Here is a 15,043-nt window from a genome sequence, read left to right as displayed (position 1 = left end):
AATGAATGAATAGTATGAAACTACTACTGCATGGGCAAGTGTAAGAACACAGGAAAGAGAAAGAATGGATTATGTGGATGTTGTGTAAACTTAACCACAATTACAATGGAGGAAAAATATGGTAAGCCTTTACCACAGACCAGGTGCCCTGAGAATGGCGGTACGGTTGAACCATTCCTCAATGGAAGAGGCCGGTATATATTTTCAATATGTGGCAGAACACTAATCTGGATAAATCTTGTGGGTCTGTCAACCTCCGAAGAGGCTTTTAGAATGTTGGTGACGGACACTACGTAGTAATGCATTAAACCATAAGGCTGTTTTCAAAAAGAAGTTTGACAACTGTGTTACAAATAATAAGAATTCTGTGGTTCCCCAGAACAACGTATTAATTGTGTTAGGCAATAATTGTCTTACACAAAATGCCAGCATCTATTTAAATATACGTTTGGATGTTAAATTATTGCATTGTAATATCTCAGTATTTTGGTATTCAAACTTATTTTTTATAGCACCTGTAGTATTACATGTTTTCACAGCAAATTTATCATTTCTCTATTAAATTATGCACTGACCTAATAATTAATTTCTTTTTTGGGGGCTGGGAAGGGGACTACCCAGCTGAAAGGTACCACTATAAGCAGTTGACACACACCTACATATATACTTATTTATTCCTGGGTTAGTGGGAAGAATATTTTCTGTGTGAAAAACAATGCACATATTTACTGACAACATTTTCATAGGCTAATTGCCTGTTTTTATTATAGAACAGTATTTAGTATAGCATTAATTATGTATTTGGAGAGTGCAGAGTATCCCTGTTTTTCTGTCTATAGAATGTGGGCAACCCCCTCTTGCACCCCAGTCTGTACATGGTGAGTGCAGAAGATCTATGTCTGTTTTTGTTTATACAATGTAAGTCCCATCACTCTTGCACCCCATTCTTTACATTAATTCCAACTTGTGTCAAGTGAGTCCCAGGTCTCCCATGGCTGCTAGTGCTTGGGAAAGACTTGCCTTCAAAACCTGTGTGCAGGTAAGCCTTAAGCCCAGATAAATAGCATAGCATTTGATCATGTTAGGACTGACCAGATTGGGAAGACTTTGGCGTGAGTTGGTCAGCTTAACATATATTGCAATATGTGGAACTAACATTCCCTGTTTTTATTATAGAACAGTATTTAGTACAGCATTAATTATGTGTTTGGAGAGTGCAGTGTATCCCTGTTTATATATATATATATATATATATATATATATTTCATAGACAAAAAACCTTACAGTTTAACATGTCCGATTAAGGTTCCTTATACACAATCTACAATGTAAGAAAACGATTGAAACTCTTCAACTCAAACTGCAAAATGCAATGAATTTACGACGATTAAGGCAGAAACATTAATGGACGTGTTCCTTGCGCAACAGAGACATGGTTTGCCATCACATTCTGTGGTTAGCTGCAGATTCAGCACTATCATGGAGTGAGATTGCTGTCACTCACAAAATGGTGGAGCTGCTAATTCACAGATCTGTGTGTTCACTGGAATACACACATACAGTAGTAGTACATTTTCTTAGTTTACCTCATACTTGCCAACTCCCGCATTTCGCGAGAGTCTCAAGGAATTCTGCCCACTGACTAGTGAAGTGGGCAGAATTAGGGCCAAAACGCTGCGATTCACTGCGTTTGACCCCACCCCCTGCTGTCAAATTACGCGTTTGCTTCATTACGTCATGGGGGCGGGGCCAACATGACGTAAATTTTGTAGACCCGCCCCCATCACGCCCACCGCTCCCAGAAGCCAACTTCAACAAGTTGGCAAGTATGGTTTACCTTTATCGTAGTTTAGGTTCTCTGTGTCTTAGAAAGGGACAGTAGAATAACTTCATAAAAAAACTACAAAATAATATATTAAAAATATATTTAAATAGTAGAGAAGCCTCTACTTAGTTTGGTTATCAGTGAGCAAAGTTTGCCATTACATTCCCTTACAAGGCCTAAGCTGACTTTTAACAACAATTCAAGGATACATAAAGCACACAAGACTTAACTAATAAAATATTTCCCGCTAAAATGCTCAGTAGAGTAAACTGAACGCACAGAGAGCACCAGAACAAACAAAGCTGCAAGGGGTATATACATATGTTCCCACAGCAAAAGAAAAATAAAAACTAGTTTATTTTAATATAATAATAAAGAATATATCCAAATACCTCAGTACAAATACCACCAATCACTTTTGAATTTCCTGCCCCCAGCTCAGTGCCGTGAATAAATTAACTGATGTCACTAAGGGGCGGGAAGTTTACAACTGATTCACTTACAGCCATCTCTGGCACCACAGGGAGAGATTAAACTCTCAATTGAGAGCAGTGCCTGGGCTAATAGTATACATATGCCCCTGCCATATCCCCAAAACACTAACCAGCCCCCCCTGTGGCTAGAAAATGTGGGTCATTTCTTCAGCTCAGAGATGAAAATCCCTTACCCAGAGACTCAGCCATGTTTGTGCTCTCAAGTGAAGCCAGTCTGAGTACACCAGCACACACCTCTAACTGACATACGCAACGTTATGAAATCCCCCCTTTAAAATGGGGCCTACTTTACCAAATTGTAAAAAAACTATAACTTTCTCAAAATTTTAAACCCTCAAAGGCACTCCTCAATCATAATAGCTTTCTTATAACACAAACCGCAAGTCTTTAGACCTCCTGTACACTGAGTTACGCTTTCACCCCAAAAAAACATAAAAACAGTGACTTTTGCAAAATAGGCGAGATTTTGAACTTTAGATTATTCCTAATTTGTCATTTTTTATTCTTTTTTTCTGAAATTTGGCATGCGGCACCTAAGTACGGTTCTTCATTCGCATGCCAAATTTCAGTTTAATAGCTTTAATACTTTTTAAAATGTAGCCCCGCAAACACCATACCCCCCTCACAGATTTATAATGGCAGAATGTCGTTTATTAGACGTAACCTTAATATAAGGGCATGACTGTGCCTTTATAATATATAAGGATCGAAAATTGAACTATACTATTGTGTTTTGGTGTTAAATATGTAAAAAAAAATAACTACTTTTTGCAAGTGTTGTGGTAATAGAATCAACTAGAGAGAGAACGCTGCCGGTCCTGACACTACTTTACAGAACAGATATAATATCTTATATATAGTTGAAGGGGCCAATAGGAATACATGTTTACAACATGGTAACATTTGACTTGAGTTTCAATAAAATGTTTTATGAGGAGCTTACAAAATACAGAATTTCAGAAGGGTAAAGTTTGATCATCTTAGAGGAGCGATGGAGCTTGTAGACTGAGAAAGTGTAAATAAAAGTATAGAAACCAAAAGTTCAGACTATATGGTAATAACATTTCTATGAAAATAGGCAATTAATGTAGTTAAATAGAAAAAAAACATTGAAGGTAATAAGGGAAAAAGGTGAAAACTAGGAGTACTGTAAACTCACTATGGAAAACAATCAAATTAAGTTTAGCAGCAAAGCAAAAAAAAGGAGAAAATATGCACCTTGGCAAAACCATGTTGCACAGCAGGTGGGGGAAAGATTTAATTGTGCGGACCAATTTAGAGTTGGTAGGGGGCATCTCCTAGCTCAACTCTAAATTGTGGTTTAAAAATAAAGTTAGTATTTGTGTGTTACATGCAAAAGCAGCCAGTATGTTCTCTGCATGCATAGAAACAGCTATTTAATGGAGGGTAGGAAAGAACCATGTTGTAGATCACAAGTAAGCACATATGCACATATAGGAGCGACTACTGCATATCTTGTGTGTGTATATAGCCTCCCGTCTAAGTACTTTTGTAGTGCTACTATTGTTAAATAATATGAGATACGTGATTCCATTCATTGCAAGACAACTGGGATTTGTTTACATGACAATGTGCTCATACAGTAAGAACTAGGTTGTTTAGGCCCAGGGGCATACATTTTAAATTGCTAAGATACCGATCAAGGGGGCGGGGCCACTTTATCAGGGGTGGAGTCAACTGGGACCAGCCAATCAGAATGAAGGGGAGTCGTGACTATGCTTTATCGCCCCCCCTAAAAATAAGTCTAGGTCCACCCCTGTTTAAGCCATTGTTCAGGAGAGCGCTTCATAGGGGGGGTGTTACAGGGGTGGTCTCCATTGATCCCTTTATAAAAATAATGAAAAAGATATTCTTGAGTCGGTCAAATATTACATTGAACACTAAGGAGAGCTGCACGAATGGCAACTGAAACACGTGTATGGCTTGCAATGCGATCATTAGATAGCGTAATGTATCTTTAAGGTAGTGTAACAGGAGTGGTCTGGGTCGCTTGTTAATCCTTCCTCCAAAAACTTATCACCAAATTCATTATTTATTTAGTACCATTATTTTTGAATGAAAGTGTTATTATTTTGTATATAAATGAACATATGGCCGCTTAGATACAATATAAATCTGTGTGTTCGCCAAGATTCTGGACAACGGTTATGTTTAATCATTTGGGAGTATTAGAATTATGTGAAAGTGCGTCTAGTGCAGTACTATCCGAATACACAAGATGTCTACTTAGTGTCCTATAGAATTTTAAACTTGTTACAGTTTTGTAGCCCAATAACATCTGAAAAGCTGGTTTAGCATGTGGAATCTGTAGTGTATACAGAATTGCCAATCAATAGTTATATTATATTTATGTAATACTGTAACTATGTTATGCAATCAGGGTGTCATCTCTGCAACTAAATCTACAACTGAATAGAATATAAATAAACACCCATCTTTTTATCCATCTTTTATTTCTGAAGATTTTGAATAAAAGTATAGTTTTATACTTCCTTTTTCTTTACACCAGTCTAATCTCCTTATACTCGTTTTGCTATGTTAATTGTAATGTAAATGTTCACTGGTACCTGGGCTAGTAGATGTGTAGTGGACAGGGCTGCCAAGAGGAGGGGGGGTGCGGGTACTAATTACCCGGGCCCGGGTATGTCAGGGGGCCCGGCCCGGGCCCTAGCGCCGACGATTTTTTTTCAATTTTTTTTGCGGCGGCAGGGGGGCTCAGTCGTTGGTGGGGGGAGCAGGGTAGTTGGGGGGGCACAGAGGGGATAAAAAACAAGGGGCGCACAGAGGGGTTAAAAAACAGGGGGGGCACCGAGGGACAAGCAGCATGGCACAGGGGGTTAAAGAAAAGAGGGACAAGCAGCATGGCACAGGGGGTTAAAGAAAAGAGGGACAAGCAGCATGGCACAGGGGGTTAAAGAAAGGAAATGTTGTGATTCTAGTAGGGACAATGCCAATGTTTGGTGAGTGTTTGGTGAGCCCAGTGAGCGCAGGCCAAGACTGAACTCTTTCTGTACACACTGCATTCTTCCTATACTACACAAGGGTGCTAGATGTCCTGAAAGTCAGGAGTGCTTGTCACGCTCCGGGGAATTCAGGACCCAGTGATTTTGTTGTGCTAGCCACGAACCAATGGCACATTGCCACACCCCCAATTGTGTGACCACACCCCTGAAAAATTTTGCTGCGCCATTAGGCGGCGCAATTTTTTTTTGCTTACTCAACTATAAGGGGGTGGGGCCCCATCAATTTGTTGTACCGGGGCCCTTAATTCCTCTTGGCAGCCCTGGCAGTGGACAGCATAGGCTTGAAGCAGACTTGGATAAACTCATTAGAAATCCCCTTCCAAAGTAGACACAATTATCCCCACCACCTACATATACCAATGACCACAGTGGGAATCAAGACTTGGGGCTAGATTTACTAAACTGCGGATTTGGAAAAGTGGAGATGTTGCCTATAGCAACCAATCAGATTCTAGCTTTCAATTATTTAGTGCATTCTACAAAATGACAGCTAGAATCTGATTGGTTGCTATAGGCAACATCTCCACTTTTTCAAACCCGCAGTTTAGTAAATATACCCCCTTGGAATCACCATCTATCTGTCCCAAGCTTTCAGCAAAGTAGCAGTATGATGCCATGTTGCACATACAGATGCCGCCTGTTTCTTTTAGGCGCGTGGCACGATCTGGCAAACCCCCCTAATGTGCTGGTATCATCCCTTTGCCTTACACACCAGGCTAATTTGGCCATTTTTGAAACTCATCTCCACTAGGCTTTATAAAAGGGTCACTGCAATCTTACTCATTTTCATTAAAATCAGAACTGTATAACAGAACGGAGGTGTGAAGGAGCGTTACTGAGGGTGAAGATGTGAGGGTGGAGGAGACTGTCACTCCTGCGTCTGTCGTTTAAAACCTTACTACACTTTTCTTTCATATTTTATTTTTAACTTGGAGAATAACTATTCTCTAATATTTTAAAATTAATTTCAGTTAATACCTCTCCATGACAAATTTGCAGTTTTGCACCCTCCACAAAAGCTTTTCACCCCTGGCTGCAGCTTATTGGATAATTAGGCCCTGTGTACACAATGTGTGACTGGCGCACAATTGCACTGTTTGCCTTATAGAGACATGTTCCATCTGTATACTAATCTAACTACGACACAATTCAGGGGGATAAGATATGGACATGCTGACTTTGAGATGTTGCTAGTGGCCAATAGCCAATATTCAAGCTAGCAGCGCAATAGAACTTAATGAAAATGATTTGCTCTTCACAATAGTTTTGTGTGCACCTTGTTTGTGAAGTGGCGCTGGTCACTGCATCGATTTCTTGGTCTTTGAGGTGTTTGAGCCGCTGCAGTTGTTCCTTAAGGTCTCTGCACATTTCCTGGACAGATAATCTGTGGGAGGGAGTGAGAATATATAAAACACTTCTGATAACCTGCCTGACATGAAAGGATTAGGGCAATAAAGCCTTGCTTCTCACCTCTGCAGCTCTCTTATCCTCTTTAGCTCAACCTCCTTTTCCTGCTGGAACTCTGTGACTTTCCGCTGATAGATAGACATTTCGGTTTTCTCGCTCTCTGCGCTCTGGCAGCGGGCAAGGTATTGTACAGAAAGATCCTGGTTCTCCAGGCGCAAACGCTCCTCCCTCTGGCTGGCAGATTCCTCCAGCAGCTTCAAGCGGTTTCTATGAATACAGCGTGAAGAATAAACTACATGTAAACACATCACCTGGAAACCAAGCGAGGAAATCTAATGTGTCTACATATTTGGGCTCCAGGTAGTAGTAAAGCTACACACTATCCTGCCACTCAACCCAAACACCAGATGACAAGCAGAGGCAGGCTGGGCTGGGGGGCAGCGGGGGGCATCTGGCCGGTCCCATAGTGGTCTACCTTGGGCTGGGTCACTGGGCCACCTGCATTTTTTTTTTTCATTTAAAATAGGCTGCTGAGTCGAGTCTTGCCCCTCGGGCTAAAGCTTGCCAGCCCTCCCCTGACGACAAGACTAGGGGTTAGATTTACTAAGCTGCGGGTTTGAAAAAGTGGGGATGTTGCCTATAGCAACCAATCAGATTCTAGCTGTCATTTATTTAGTACCTTCTACAAAATGATAGCTAGAATCTGATTGGTTGCTATAGGCAATATCCCCACTTTTTCAAACCCGCAGCTTAGTAAATCTAGCCCTTAATGTTGAATATGGCCACATGAAAAGTTGATCAAATTGGATGAGATCCGGCTGCTTAGCTGTTGGGCTGAGTGGTCACATCACTTCTGGGGTCATTGGGGTCTACTAGTAACGATTCAAAGATGTCTGCAGGCACAAGTCTTTGGGGCCATTTGTATTCACATTCCAACCACTTTTACCAACATAATCCTACTGATTTTTTTTTTTATAAATAATGGGCATTGAGATCATTTTTATGCTTTACATGTAGCAATAGCAGATAATATTGCAACATGAATGGCCAACATCAGCGTCAATGTGTATACAATAGTAGATCTACATAAATACAATTTAGTCATTTATCTTTATCTGTCTCCAGCATTATATTGTTGCCCATAGTGTTATATGCAAATGAGGCTAAGGAGGTAGAGTTAGCAAAAATGCCAGTTTTAAATGAACAATGTCCCTGCCACTCTTAGCTTTATATTGTTTGTCCTTCCAAAATATACCATACTCATAAAGGAGATTTTACTTCCATCATAAAACATGTGGTATAGACAGAGCTGTATTTAGCGTCTGTACCAGGCCTGGCCAACCTTTGGTCTCAGGGTGTTGTGAAACTACAAGTCCCAGCATGCCCTGACAGCTATCGACTGGCTATCTACTGGCAAAGCATGCTGGGGCTTGTAGTTTCACAACACATGGGGAGCCACAGGTTGGCCAGACCTGGTTTATACTATCTTAAGTCAGTCTGAACAATGATATTGCATAGCTGTTGTTCATCTATGTAAATTAACGAAGCAAAATCAACCTGCACTGATACATACATGTAACTAGCGCAATATTACTTATTAAGCTGGGTACACACCTATGCAATCTTACTTCAGATGCAATTTCTGTAACAACATCACCAACAACTGAAAGTCCGAAAGGTCATGCGGGTTCATGCATACATACCTACACAATTTACCTTCAGATCTGTGATCTTCATCTCTCATAACCATCTGATGAAAAGATTGCGACACACTCTACAGACACCTGCCTACACTGCTGGTCGTGACTGTGTACGCACTTCCACATTTGCCCGACGCAGTTCCATCATTGATCGTGATTTTTAGGGAGTTTAGAAAACCAAATCAACGCATGCAATGTGTTTTGGGATCGTTGGAGCATACACACTCTTGTGATATCTGACCAAACGATCGTGAATCTTGTGATCTGCACGATAATTGCATAGATGTGTACCCATGTTTACACAGTGAGCTCAGAGTAGCTACAGGAGCCCATTGTGGAAAACGCAACCATACATCTAGCACTCAATACTCTATAAGCTCACATTGCTATGGCAGCAGATGTGACCTGACTCTTGAGCACAACATGCAATCGTATGTGTGGTGAGAGACTGCATACTGAGGACAAAGTGAGACATGCTTTCTTGGAAGTCTAGCCCTCAGCTAGTGGCCAAGGCAAAAGCTGTTGTTGGTAGATAAAAATCTCTAGCTTGAAAGATTTGCTAATTGTGGGGAGGTGGTTTTCTATTAAAATAATATTGTAATAGCAGTTCTGCTTTAAAAGTTGACCACATGCAGATATATATTTTATTATTGTGAGTCTCATTATGTGTTGACCAAGAGTGCAAAAATATATTTGCAGGTACCTGTGTGCATTCTCATTCAGCTCCAGATCTTCTCTGTGTCTCTGTTGCAGAGTCTCCACGAACAGGTTTTGTTGTTCCAACTCTCGCTGAAGCTTTCTCACCTGTAATGCACACAGTCTTTAGAGCGTGACATTGGATCTTAGCCTTCTGAAGTGCTAGGCAATCTATGAGCATTCATTTCATCGAAGAGATTGAGTACTATGCACCAAACCTCATACCTGAGCCTGAAGATCCAGAACCTGATTCTGGGATTGCAACACCTCCATGTCATGCTTTTCACCTTCTTGGACCTTGGATGGAACAGGAACTGGCTGCAGAGAAAAAGACAAAGAGGAGAGTTTGAGCTTCAAAAGAAAGTCCATGCAAGCTGTGTCAACAAGAGGACTACTAGCTCCCATGATCAGAGGACGCAGGAGCGCAGCGAAAATAGACGGCCGGCTTTGACTTTGCCATGCTTTTCTCAGGCACGTTACTGATAACAACTCTGTCTAGCCACAAGAATCCTTAACTCGCATTCCTCATTAGATAACTGCATCCTTGCTTCTCCTCCCGCCCATCCTCTGATGTGCAAAGTTGTGGGGATGACGAGTTTCAAAGATTAGATTGGTTCTGCAGAAAACGCTGCCCCACCACAAATTACCACTGATGGAGGGGAGAATGGACAATGCAAAAACTTTCATGGAGACTCATGAGCAAGACCTTGGGACCCTCTTACATTTTTTTTATTTTTTTTGCAATAACTTTTTATTGAGTACATTTTCAAATAATACAAATGTGTGGATACTGGGCAATCAAACAAATTGACATACAGTATGGATGTATGGAGGGTTGATTAGAAAAAAAAATATTCTCATTACATCTGGCAAAGAGCAAGTTCTAGTTTCCAATCTTAAGTCAGCCAATTTTAAAGTCTAACATGTATGTGATTAAATGCCCTAGTCAGCTAAACATTGGGTCCCTATTACTTACATCGACTTCTCTGTTTACTTAATATGGAGTGTTGCTCCATCCCACAGAGCAACCTACTTAATATTTATACATTCCTGGTACTTTTATACCCAAGTTCTGGTCAAGCTTGAATATTCGCATAAAGCACAATCTCTCAGGATATGCCTCTCACTGAAAAATAGACATACGTTAATTTCCCCATACTTGTGACTCTCTGGGAACCCTCCGTTCCCGTCAGGAAGGGATACAAACATGCTCCAGGTCACACACCACTCTCCGGGCATCTCCACCCGAGACTCAGCACATATACCCTCACCTTAAGTCTCCTCAATGTGCATGCTGTCAGCAGCAGTCTGCACCTGTGCTTGCTTCACCTGTGTTATCTGGCCTATCTAGCCATTGGTCAATACTCCTTTATAAGGCTCCTCCCCTCACCTTCTCACTGCTGGTTCTTCGAGTATTCACCTGGCCTGAAACAGCTTCCTTCACTCTGTTGTATTTACCCCTGCTATCTACTCTGCATGCACCACTGACCTCCGCTGATCCGTTCCACCTCCAAGTGGTAATAGCTGTGGTTCACTGTCTGCTGCATAACCTGGATACCGCTGATCTCTGCTCACCTCTTTCACTCGTTAGTGGTAATCGCTGTGATCAACGCCCGCTATCTACTCTGCATGCACCGCTGACCTCCGCTGATCCGGATCCGTTCCACTCCCATGTGGTAATAGCTGTGGTTCACCGTCTGCTGCATAACCTGGACACCGCTGATCTCTGGTCACCTGTTCCACTCGTTAGTGGTAATCATTGTGATCAACGCCTGCTATCTACTCTGCATGCATCGCTGACCTCCGCTTATCCATTTTACTCCCATGTGGTAATAGCTGTGGTTCATCGTCTGCTGCATATCTTGTACACCGCTGATCTCTGCCTACATGTTCCACTCCTTAGAGGTAATCACTGGGATCATCGTCTGTTATCTACTCTACATGTACCGTTGACCTGGCTGATCCGTCCACCCTCCAAGTGGTAATAGCTGTGGTTCATCATCTACTGTATATACTGTATATCTCTGATCTCTGCCTTGCCACCTCCTCGTGAGTTACCCTGTTCGGGCAGAGCATCTCCTTCTCTCTGGTGCTCTACTAAGGACTCATGTAGCTGCCCTTCACTGGGTTTACTCCTCAGTGTCAAGTTGCCTCTTAAGCCACCTCTCTGTTCTGTCTCACTGGGAACTTCCCTAGAGGGCCGCGATCTACAGGGTGGAAGTCGCTGAAGCCCCAATCTCCTTGTGGGGATCCCTGGTGAATACCTTCCACTCTGTTAGACTCCGCGCCTCTGGGGGATTCTAGCAAATACCAGCTGAGACAGCAGGATCTCACTCATCCTTCGTGTGCAAACCTGACATTCTAGTGGCGAGACAAAGTGGGCTTCCTTTGGGTGTATCCCCTCCTGAGTTTTAATGATATTCAAGCCTTCTTAATATTGGGGGACACTGCTCACCTTGGGGTATAGAGGGCGCTGTGGAGTAAAGCAATAAAAACTTGTCTAGCCTGCTCCTCTGCCCTTCCGGCCATACTCATGAGTTTATTTAACTAACAAACCCACAAGAGAGGGCAAAACACAAACAACAGAACATTCAACAGAACTGTCAGAACAAAAGGGTGGGAGAGCAGTGTCCCTCAACTGCGTAAATTGAAAGACATTTTACAGTAAGTACAAAAATCTAATTTTCACATGCACAAACAGTTGGGGTACCCTGCTCACCAAGAGGACGTTCCAAAGCTGCCCCGATGGGTGGGAATGTTCAGAATGAGCGGCACATAAACCTTTATGGACAAAACTGCTGCAGGGCCCAAGAGGCACTAACCAACCTGGTGGAATGAGCAGTAAGACCTTCAGGAACTGGAGATCCCTCAGAAACATAAGCCTGATGGATAGTAGCAGTAATTCATCTTGCTACAGTCTGCTTTGTGGCCGGCCAGCCACGTTTACAAGCATCATACAACACCAGAAGACTATCTGTTATTCACACAGATGACGTACATCCCTCATAAATTTGCAAAGTTCTAACCACATCCAGCAGAAGACCCGAACACTGACCGTTGGAGTTCAGATTCTTAAGCAACAAAGGGACAACAATCTCCTTTTATATGGAACTTAGAAACCACTTTAGGCTGAAATGAAGATGCAGTGCATAGAACCACCCGATCATCATGAAAGATAAGGGATGGGAGAGCGACAAGAGAGAGTCGCCAACTCCGACACCCGCCTGGCTGAGGAAATAACCAGTAAAAAGGAAACCTTCCAAGTGAGAAATTTCAAGGAAACAGACTCCAGAGGTTCAAATAGTGATTTCTGCAGCGCAGAGAACCAAATTTAGATCCCATTGTGCCACCAGAGGAAAAAACGATGGCTGGACATGTAAAACCCCCTAAAGAAATATTTGCACGTCAGGTAACAAAGCCACTGAAAATAAACAGACAGAGCCAAGACCTGGACTTTAAGGGATGCCAGGCCCAGAGCCTTATCTAGACCGTATTGCAAGAATGCCAATACTCTACCCTAACGGAAGGAAGAAGTCGAAACCTCTTTCCTTTCACACCAACCAATGTAAGACTTCCAAATACAATAGTAGTAACTGGAAGATGAAATCTTCCTGGTCTGGATCACAGTCTGAACCACTCTATATGAGAGACCCTTCCTTCGAAGAATCAGGGTTTCAACCTCCAGGCCATCAAAGCCAAGCGATCTAGGTCCTTATCAAAGAACGGGCCTTGACTGAGAAGATCCTCCCTGAAGGGTAGTCGCCAAGGAGGATCTGTGGACAAAGCGAGAAGATCTGCGGACCAGGATCTTTTCGGCCAATCTGAAGCCAAGAGGAACACTGGAACCTTTTCGGACCTTATCTTTTTCAGCACACGAGGTAACATTGAAACCTGAACTTCCGAGGGACTGTCATAGCAAGTAAGCCTGAGGGTCCCGTGTCCTTGCACAATACCTGTCCACCTTGTGGTTCAACCAAGAAGCCATCAGGTTGATCTCCGGCTGACCCCACTGACGAACCAACTGAATAAACACCTCTGGGTGAAGAGACAACTTCTCGGGATGTATGGCCTGACGACTCAAATAGTCGGCCTCCCAATTGTACTCCTGGTAGAAAACACTGAAATGGCTAGTACCTGTAGTACCACCCACTTCATCATCTTGGTAACCTCCATCATAGCCAAGGAACTTCTGGTTCCACCTTGATAGTTGATATAGGCCACTGCCGTGGCATTGTCCGATTGAATCCATATGGGTCGGTCCCCACAGTCTAAAGGACAAAACCCTGGGGAAAAAGAAATGGCTGCCTATTCTGGTGTCTGAACAAAAAAGGAGTGGGCAACTATCAAGGAGGAAGTGCATGAGAGGAATAACAGTTCCCCCAGGGCCCAGCACTGGACTGGCAGTAATCCAGTAGGACAACCCCCTCCACCAATCCAGTGCCTAGCAGGGCTCACTAGCTTAGTGACCCTAGCCTGACCCAGTCCCCTAAGCATAGAATTATTTTTTTTAAAAAAAAAATTAACTCAAAGGGTCTACTTAGGGGACACACTGCAATTTTCTGTACGGGGTAAGGGTACACTTACCTGCTGCCATCCCTCCTCATGCAGAGGCTGCAACGTCTTGCGTGCTTCACAGCAATGGAGGACAAGCACAGTGTGCATGGACTATGCCCGGCTCCTAGGAAGGCTAAAACAACGTCGGGAGAGGGTGGCTGGCATTGGCGGTACCTCCAGGGCATCTCCATCCCCCCTCTCCAGACATTGCATAGCCGTCCGTGCTGTGCGCTGTGAGTACACATAGCAGCAGTAATTGACAGCCAGGGCTGGGGCTCTGCGTGCACCCCCAGCTGTCACATGACACATATATTATCATTAATGATTATAATATTAACAGTTTAAAATTTCATTTATAGAACTATTTTTGTTGCATGCATTCTGATGTTCTTAGACCCATATTCATATGGAAATGTTTCTTAAGATTTGCTTGCACTTGAATATGAGCGAACATATGTGCAATTTACGCGCAATTTCTTTTAAACGGAAGTTGCGTTCCTACATAAATCAGGCCATTCGCGTGTCTAAATATACTGTCTTATTAACAGATTATTGGAAATTGGGAATGTCAATAAAATATGGGTAAAAACTAAAACAAAAGCAAAAAAACAACTGATCATTTATCGCAGACTAACCTGGACTCGGTCTCTGTGAGCTTCTGACGGCCCAGAGGAAGGAGCTGTAAAATAAGAGACCGTGTGTAAGAAAAGAGAGAAAGACGTACCACTTATGGGATATCTCAGATGACATAGCAGTGACTGTCATATGGAGCAATATGAGGAGTTATAGGAAATAATAGTGAGGTTACATGATGGTCCTAACTGCTTGAGAAGAAAGAAGCATTAAAGTTACATATGGAGGTGTTCTTTGGGGTATGAAAAAAAAAAAAAAAAGAATATACGGCTGAAATTACATTTAGGCTACAAGTTTTGGCCAGTGTGATAACTGATAGCATGGCTGGTCATAGTACCTGTGACATGGTTTGATGCTGCAGGAGTGGAAGATGATTGTTTTTGTGGACTTTCCCAGGGTAAAGTGGTCCTGTGGTAGGATATTCAAGGTCAGTCAGTGGAGTAGCATGATATACATTGACTAGAGCAGGGTTTCCCAAACCCAGTCCTCAGGGCTCCCCAACAGTGCAGGTTTTCTGGATCACATGTGACATAATTAGGGCCGCCTGTGGATCTGTTACACTGTGTCAGTCAGTAATGAATACACCTGTGCTCCAGCAAGGAGATATGAAAAACCTGCACTGTTAGGGGGCCCTGAGGACTGGGTTTGGGAAACCCTGGACTAGAGTATATTACACATCACTAGAAGGTA

At 42.6% G+C, this 15,043-nt stretch overlaps 1 protein-coding gene across 1 annotated transcript in view; it reads right to left on the bottom strand.

The window, feature by feature from the left end:
• FBF1 (Fas binding factor 1) overlaps positions 1–15,043 on the bottom strand; it is a 67,256-nt gene that overhangs the window by 22,533 nt on the left and 29,680 nt on the right. The window contains exons 15-20 of the mRNA XM_075177807.1: positions 14,691–14,761; positions 14,356–14,399; positions 9,392–9,484; positions 9,174–9,274; positions 6,834–7,037; positions 6,640–6,747 (exon numbers count right to left, since the gene is read on the bottom strand). Coding sequence (XP_075033908.1) covers positions 6,640–6,747; positions 6,834–7,037; positions 9,174–9,274; positions 9,392–9,484; positions 14,356–14,399; positions 14,691–14,761 — 621 coding nt within the window. The remainder of the gene's footprint in view (positions 1–6,639; positions 6,748–6,833; positions 7,038–9,173; positions 9,275–9,391; positions 9,485–14,355; positions 14,400–14,690; positions 14,762–15,043) is intronic.

The sequence above is a fragment of the Mixophyes fleayi genome, chromosome 6 (genome assembly GCF_038048845.1).
Source record: "Mixophyes fleayi isolate aMixFle1 chromosome 6, aMixFle1.hap1, whole genome shotgun sequence".
NCBI lineage: Eukaryota > Metazoa > Chordata > Amphibia > Anura > Limnodynastidae > Mixophyes > Mixophyes fleayi.
Note: the sequence above shows the minus strand (reverse complement) of the source record. Positions and strands in the feature narration are given on the sequence as shown.